Source organism: Hydra vulgaris, chromosome 09 (genome assembly GCF_038396675.1).
Source record: "Hydra vulgaris chromosome 09, alternate assembly HydraT2T_AEP".
In the NCBI taxonomy this organism is placed as follows: domain Eukaryota; kingdom Metazoa; phylum Cnidaria; class Hydrozoa; order Anthoathecata; family Hydridae; genus Hydra; species Hydra vulgaris.
Window position 1 is genome coordinate 3324238 of NC_088928.1, and position 8263 is coordinate 3332500.

Genomic DNA, 8263 nt, shown 5'->3' on the forward strand with positions numbered 1-8263 from the left:
GTAGTGATTTCAGATCAATTTGGTAGAGTCCTAATTTTATTGCAAAACTTTTTATTTAATTTTATTGCTTATATTAGTTTAACTTGAAAAAATTTAAAACTCTTCCAAATAAGTATATCTTGAAACTTAATTTAAAAAAAAAATTTATTTATTGAATAATAAATGTTTTGTAAATAAAATAAGGCGCCATAGTAGTAACAAGTTTTGTTAAAATAACATCTTCTATCACATTTCCTTTTCTATTTTTCTGAATGTTTTTATTTCAAATGACAGTAATTTTATAATTTCAGTGAATAAAAGTTCGGTAAATAGAATAAATCTACAAAAAAAAATATTTATCAGAATAAAAAGTATGAAGTAACTTACTTCATTATATTAAATGCATCAAAAGCAGAAATAGGCTGAGATGGTATCTTTGGTAACATTGCATTTTTTGGGTCAATTCTGTAAACCCAATCTATATTTCAATTTAAAATTAAAAATTTTTTATTACAATTTGTAATAGAAAAACTATTGTAAAATACATGTTTAAGAAAAGATTTAATATGATTTTTATTTTACTATATTTAAAAGTTAATTACCTTTAGCAGGGTAACTTGGAGTAAGAGAATCTCCAAAAATTGTTTTAATTGAACCTCTTTGGATAGCTTTTCGTGGCATCCATTTGCTTTTTGGAAATAGTTCATCATCGTTTACTGGTCCATAATCTTTAGGATCACTAAAAATAACAACACCAAGTGCGCCAGACTTCTCAGCTAACTCAACCTAGAAATATATCAACCTAGAAATATATCAACCAAGAAATGATTCAAACTTGAAATAAAATTTAAAAACTCCTGTTGAAAATAGATATACAGCATTATGTACACAGTGTAAGGGAGGTCAGGGGAGGGTCAGAGTTTTAATCACATTATTCTAAGGTTTAAAATTAAAACTAAAAATAGTTTTATTAAATATATAATTTTATTCAATCTAAAAAAAAAATAATATTAAAAAAAACAAATAAAAATAAGACATGTTTGCAAAAAGAAAAAAGAAAAAAATGATAGACAGCGCAGAAAACATTTTGTCACCTGAGAACGGATTTAATGTCCACTTTTACTGAAAATGAGTGGCTGTAACGGAATTTTATTTTAAGATATGCTTGTTCAATATCTACTATAAAATATATAAAAGCAGCATTGTCTATTAAAAAATTTACAATCCAAAAAAATAAAATGTTAATTTAGAAAATTTTGTTCAATATCTGGATAATGAACAAACCATTACCTTTTTAATTAAACAATTACCTTATTTATTTTGGGTGTAATTTTGGTTTTTCTTTCAATTTATTATTAGTTCTGCTCTGTTCAATATCATGCTGAGCCTATCACTGTGTTCGGTGGTATAACATAAAACATATACATTGTTTTCAGTTAGTCAAGATTTATACTGAATAAATATTTTATGTGTATTATATTAAAAGTTCTTATAAAATTATAAACAATGGATTTGCATCAAAATACAGATTATAAAAATGATGTATGTATTTGTCTTTATTAGACACCCACAACATTTTACATTATTATTGTGTATACATAAATGCAACCATTTTTGTTTTTATAGTGATCGAATTACTAACAGAATCTAGAGTATATTCCATCTGAGCAAAGCTAATTCAAGCAGAGTTATAAATTTGCCTTATGAAGATTACAAAGAAAGAAATTTATCATATTATGTCTTTTCAACAGGATGAACTTAATCCTCCATCAATTTCACATTTTTCTGTAAACAAGAGATCTAAAATCTATTTCTATAGTAATTTGATAAAATGCTAATTTAATAATCAAAGAAATGCTAATATAATACCACCACTCACTCAAAGGTCGAAATGTCAAGAAACATACATCAAATGAAAAATTAGAAATGATTAGAAACCACATAAAATCATCTCTTGTTGTTGAATTATATTACTGCTGTGTCAAAACCAATAAGCAATATTTTGATAGTAGTTAAAGTAATAAAGTATTTTGTTAAACTTTCAACTTTTTTTGATAGTTTTAAACTTTGACAAGAATGTATGATATGTACAAGGTTAGAGACGTTTACAGAAAATTCTTCAATAAGGATTTAATTTATCATTATTTTAAACCTAAAAAAGATAAACAATAATATACTTGTTGTTTTATATCTTAAAAATATTTTTAGTCTGACAAAAACTAACTATCAAGGTATTAATAATGTATTAAACTTAATGTTTACAATTTAACTAGTCATTGTAATATTAGCAAAAAGGTACACAATGATATTACTAGTACAGCTGAGTAAATATCAAAAAAATGTAGTAAAAAGCATTGCTAATACTTATAAAATCATTCTTTGGTCAGACAGTTGGGTTCCACAAAAAAAAAGTTCAAAAATGAGTTTACAAATTTTTTACTTCGTTTTTTAAAGACAGAAGACAGCAGCAACATTGAAATTATGGAACAGAAATTTTCTGGGTCAGGACTTGGTAACTTACAAGAAATTAATGCAGTACACAGTGTTATAGTGTTACATTAAAAATTTAGAAATATTCAGTCCAACTGGTTTGATAAAAGTATTAAAAAACATGTCTACAAAGACAAGTAATTTTAGAGTGCAAATTTCACTGCAGATGGTTCCTACAGATTTTTCTAGACAATTAAAAAGCAGCCTCTCTTTTTTCAAAAATTAGAAATAAAAAAATTCTGTACAATAAAAGTACAATTTTGAAAGTCAATTTTAGAACACCTTTTAATAAAGATCTTATATGAGTTAGAATTAGATATCTATGAAATACAAGAAAACTAAAATCTACTGAACTCATGCAATTGCCAAAAATTTCATTAATAAAATTGCACAAAAAAACCAATGAAAGAAAAGAAAAAAAATAAAGAATACTGCTAATAAAACTTGATGAAGATAATATTATAAATATTATATTATAAATATAATATTACAAATATAATATTATAATTATTATATTATAAATATAATATAGCTCTTAAAATTTCTGATTTCCTTTAGGTTTGTGAAGTAATTTTTTTTTGAGTTTAATTTTTTTATGCTATTTTATTTTGTAAAACTATTATAGCAAACAAGAGTATAAACTATGTGATGTTTTCTCAACTTTGGAACATCTTTTAGTTAAGATTTTAAATGTGTTAGAATTAGTATGATGTTGTGTTGCTTTGTTAATTATCCTGATGTTTTGTTCAATATCCTATAAAATTATTAAAGGTTTTGTTCTCAGTGCAGTATAGATCATATCCAAATTAAATATGCAAATATATTCCTAATTTTAGATAAATAGACTTTAAGCATCATTTTATTATTAATTTTAAAGCAACCATAATACATTATAACATCTAAACTAGATTTAAATAAAATACAAGAGCAGTAATACCCTGCTAAACTTAAACTGCGTTTAACCAATAACATGATTGAACAGACCAATTCTTAGGTGACAATTTGTTTAATTTTGAAATATACACATCAGTACATAACATTTAAATACAGAATTCAGAAAAAAACTGATGCTATAAATCTATATTTCCATAATCAAATACTGTCAGCCTTAACTCTAACCCACAATAAATGCATGTGCTGAAACCCTCTTTCTTATTTTAGTATGAAAGACGGTTAACTGACATTACCAGTGGCATTTCTTATCGAAGAATGATTGTGATTGTTGAAAAAAGAAAAAAAATTAAAAAAGAAAAAGAAAAATAGACAAAAAAAAATGTTTTTGAGCAATACTTTGAAACTGAATAAACAAGTATTGAATAATGAAGAAATATTACAGTTCACCTTATTTGAATACTCTATGAAATACTTTAAAAAAGAACAAACAATTATAGAATAATAAATAAATATTTAAATTCACCTTGTTTGCTCTAGATCCTTTACCATATCGGACAATAACAATTTTTCCAGAACAACTAATGTTTAATTCTTTGAGCTTGTCAAAATCCTCAAGACGACCATAGTTCGCATAAACTGGTTCAGCCTATTTTAAAAAAAATATTTTGGAATAAAATATTTTCTAAGCAGAAAATTTGCATAATGAGAAATGTGAAAAACAAACTAAAGTAAAAAAATTTGTACAACGAAATAAGTGAAAAACAAACTAAAGGCATGCAAGTTTTACTCAGTTTCTTTAGAACCTTCAGTTGCTTTGGGGATGTTTTTTTTTACAAAAATATATTTTTTACTATTTTTTGTAAAACATAAATAATTCCATACATAAATCAGAGATGTAATAAAGATCAAATAAACATAACAAACATTGGAATAAAACATGTTGCTATTCATGTTTTAATACAGCCTGTGAAATTCAGGTCGGCATTCAATAATGTAACTACATTCTCATATGCATGCTGTCTTAAGATTGAGTGAAACTAAGAAAAAACTACAAGCAATTCCAACAAACAAGAAAAAACAAACTTGAAAACAACTACTGTAGGAGAAGTAAATTCTTATTTCCATGGAGTTAGAACAACCGTATGTAAACTGTAAATGGGTTTTAACTGTCTACTCATTTTTTTTTAACAATTTGCTGTTAACAAAATCTTTGCCTATGCAAATCAGCAGTAGAACGAAATGTTTGAAACCTGTATTAATGATCAGAAAGTTATTAGATTCAAGAAGAGAGATTAGGTGTTTGGTAACTAAAGACTCAAAAACGTTGCTTATAAATGGAAGAAGACTAATGGGAGGGTAGTTAGACAAGTAAAATTGCTATCCAGAACTTTTGAAAACAGGGATAACAGATGCCGCTTTCCATCAGGCCAGAAAACAATAGTATAGATGACAGCTCTAGAGAACACTTTTGCAAGACTTAAGGCTGCTAGTTCGAACATTCCAACTTTACACAAAAATTTCAACTTTCAGAATCAAATTTTTTCCTCCTAATTGTTTGAACTTTTAAATTTAAATTAGAAAATGCATTTTTGTTAATTTTTGTAAATACAGCTGAAATATAAATAACAATTATTATTTCGAATTTAGGGGCACTTTTTAAAAGCAATGTTCTTTCTTTCTTGCTTTTTTTGTATGTTTTTTATGTGTTTTTCTGACAACTCTAAAAATATAAACAAAATTACATCACCTGTAATGCAATCAAATTTAAGGTCAGTAAGTTTCTTGTTAAAAATTAATTAAGACATGTACTAGAAAAAATATGCGCGTATTCTGATGTGGTGTTTACGAAAACTGTGCATCATTTTAAATAGCGATTGTTTTAAAATGTCATTGTATTAGTGTTATTCAAAATTTAAACAACTCTGCTATCAAAACAATTAGTTATAATTGAAATGTCATCAGATCAAGATAAAAAGCAAAATAAAATTTTGCATTTTCTTGTTGAAAATCCTGGTGTATCAAACAAAACAATTTCTAAAGTGTTTCAGATTGCTTAGAGAACAGTGCAGAGCGTTGTGAAACAATTTAAAGACACTGGTATAAATAATATATTTTCTTGAAAATTAAAACCATTTCTTGAAAATTAAAACCATTTCATTGTGTAATGCTTAAACTCTATTACAACTCCAGTCTATGCATAAAATTTGTTAATTTTATTTTTTAAAAAGAGGCCAGAAAACATGTTTTTTAAGAAAAATAAAACCCTAGCGCAAACTGAAGACAAAAAAAAAAAAAAAAAATTTGGCACAGTTACTTTTTATAGCATTATGCAACTTTTCCACTCTATTACAATTTCAAAATCAAAAAAAGTTGTTTTTCGATACACCCTAATCAAAAGGAAATCAGGAAGTGGAAGAAAAAAACGTTTTGTTAGACGAGATCTTGGTAAAAAAGTGAAAGATGCTTAAGACAGAAAACCGGAGATTTCTGTTCAAACTTTAGCAAATAAATTTAGGACAAGCGGTTCTACTATACTAAGAGTCAAGAGAAATGGTGGCTATAAATCTTATAAAAAGAAAAAAGTTCCTCGTCGTGAAGAAAAGCAAGAAAATGTCGCAATTCGTTGTTCAAAGTTGTTCTATAAAAATTATGTGCCAAGAAATCTTGTTTGATTATTGACGATGAAACTTATTGTGTTGCATATTTCCGATCTCTTCCAGGACAACAATATTATTCAGCAATTAATCGCAAAAAACTGAATTCCAATCATAAATGCTTTGGAAAACAAAAATTCACTAAAAAATTCTTAGTTTGGGAAGCAATTTGTGAATGTGGTGAAAGAAGCTCTTGTTATGTGACTACGGGAACAATTAACACCAAAATATACATAAAAGAATGCCGTCATTTTAGTCCTATTTAGCATCATGTTACTACTCTGGGACAACTTTAAACTGGGTTAGTGAACATAAATTAGATTTCGTTGATAAACACTGCAATCCACCAAATTGTCCTGAACTACGTCCTATAGAATGATATTGGGTTCATGTCAAAAGAAAACTAAGGTTCAATGTAAAAGGAGCCAAAAACAATAAAGACTTCAAAAATAAATGGATTAGAGCTACCAAGAAAGTCCAGCCGAAGACTGTGCAAAAGCTAATGTTGAGTGTAAAACTAAGCACTGACTAGGATCAGAAACAAGAAATAAGTTGAGTAGAGAAAGTAAATGATTCCGATTGTCTAGAAAGCAAGTTGGAAAGTTGACACTTTGTATTAGAAATTGAGGCAAAAGTTATGGGCCTTCACACATGCAGAGTCACTGACACTAAAGTCAAGCCATTCAGTGTGATGAGCATTAATGTCACCAACAACAACAATATTGGCTGAAGGATAGATAAACAGCATTATACACACACACACACACACACCTATATATATATATATATATATATATATATATATATATATATATATATATATATATATATATATATATATATATATATATATATATATATATATGTATATATACACACACACACACACACACACACACACACACACAGTGTTGGAAAAATATAATAGGACAAAAATAAAATGATGCTGCCTAGCTAGTAATAATGGTGAATTGTCTGCTGTTATCCTAAATAACAGTTCTCTTTTGTTTTTATCTGATTCAACACAGACAAACAAAAGTTGCATAATTTCGATGATAAAATTGACTCATTTGTAAAATTTTGAATCATTAAAATTAGATATGTTTGATTTTATTGTTAATTTATGCGGAAAAATTTAATGAGATAAATTGTTTTTCATTAAAAATATCTTAATTCTAATTTATAATTTGTTTTGTAAGATACTAATAATTTTCTGAAGGTAAAATACTTTTTCTTTTCTTGAAAAAAATTATTTTATGAAATATTTAGGAGCAAATTCAATATTTTAGCAATGATGGTTACAGCAAAACAACATTTGAATGAGAACCAATGAAAATTAAATTTGGATTTAGTTAAACAAAAAAAAAAACTAACAGAACTATTGAAAAAGAGACTGGAGTTCCACATTCCACCATTTCAAACATTGTAAAAAAGTTTGAAAGTCACAAAACTGTAAAGATTTTGAAAGGACATGGGCACAAACGTAAGACTACTGTCAAAGATCACTTAATTGTAAGATTATTCAAAAAAAATAGATTCGAGTCATCCAGAAAAGTTGCAGAATACATTGAAAATAACACTGATACCAAAATAACTGATAAAACAATCTGAAATCGTTTACATGAAAATGGGTTTAAAAGCTACACTTCACGTAAAAAACCATTTTTGACACAGCAACAAAAGAAAAAATGATTATTATTTGCTAAAACTTATGATAATAAGCCAATTTCATTTTGGAAGAAAACACTGTGGTCAGATGAATCCAAATTTATTTTGAAACATTCTGATGGTAAACAAAATGTTTGGAAAAAAAATATGGAGGTGGTTATATAATGGTATGGGGCTGTATGTCATGGAATGGTGTTGGAAATCTTGAATTTATCAAAGATACAATGAATTCGGATATGCACATTGATATTTTGAATTTTGACTTCATAAGCACGTAAATTGAGATTAGGTAGAAATTTTATATTTCAACATGACAAAATGATCCAAAACATAAGTCAAAAAATAGAACAAAATTTTTACAAATCAAATCTATAAATGTTCTTGAAAGGCCAGCACAAAGTCCAGATATAAATCCTATTGAAAATTTATGGTTGATTTTAGATTAAAAAAAATAGGCAATCGTCACTTGAAGCGAAAGGAGAATTAGAAACTGCTGTTACAAAGACTTAGGATGAAATAAGTTCTGATATTACAAAAAAATTAGTGGAATCTATGTCATAATGTTTGAATGCTATTAT

At 26.6% G+C, this 8263-nt stretch overlaps 1 protein-coding gene across 1 annotated transcript in view; it reads right to left on the minus strand.

Annotated features, from left to right (window-relative positions):
- The window catches only part of LOC100209148 (N-acetylated-alpha-linked acidic dipeptidase 2), a 64555-nt gene that overhangs the window by 37070 nt on the left and 19222 nt on the right, over positions 1-8263 (minus strand). Inside the window, exons 3-5 of the mRNA XM_065804506.1 lie at positions 3887-4009; positions 582-765; positions 367-457 (exon numbers count right to left, since the gene is read on the minus strand). Of these exons, the coding sequence (XP_065660578.1) occupies positions 367-457; positions 582-765; positions 3887-4009 (398 nt within the window). The remainder of the gene's footprint in view (positions 1-366; positions 458-581; positions 766-3886; positions 4010-8263) is intronic.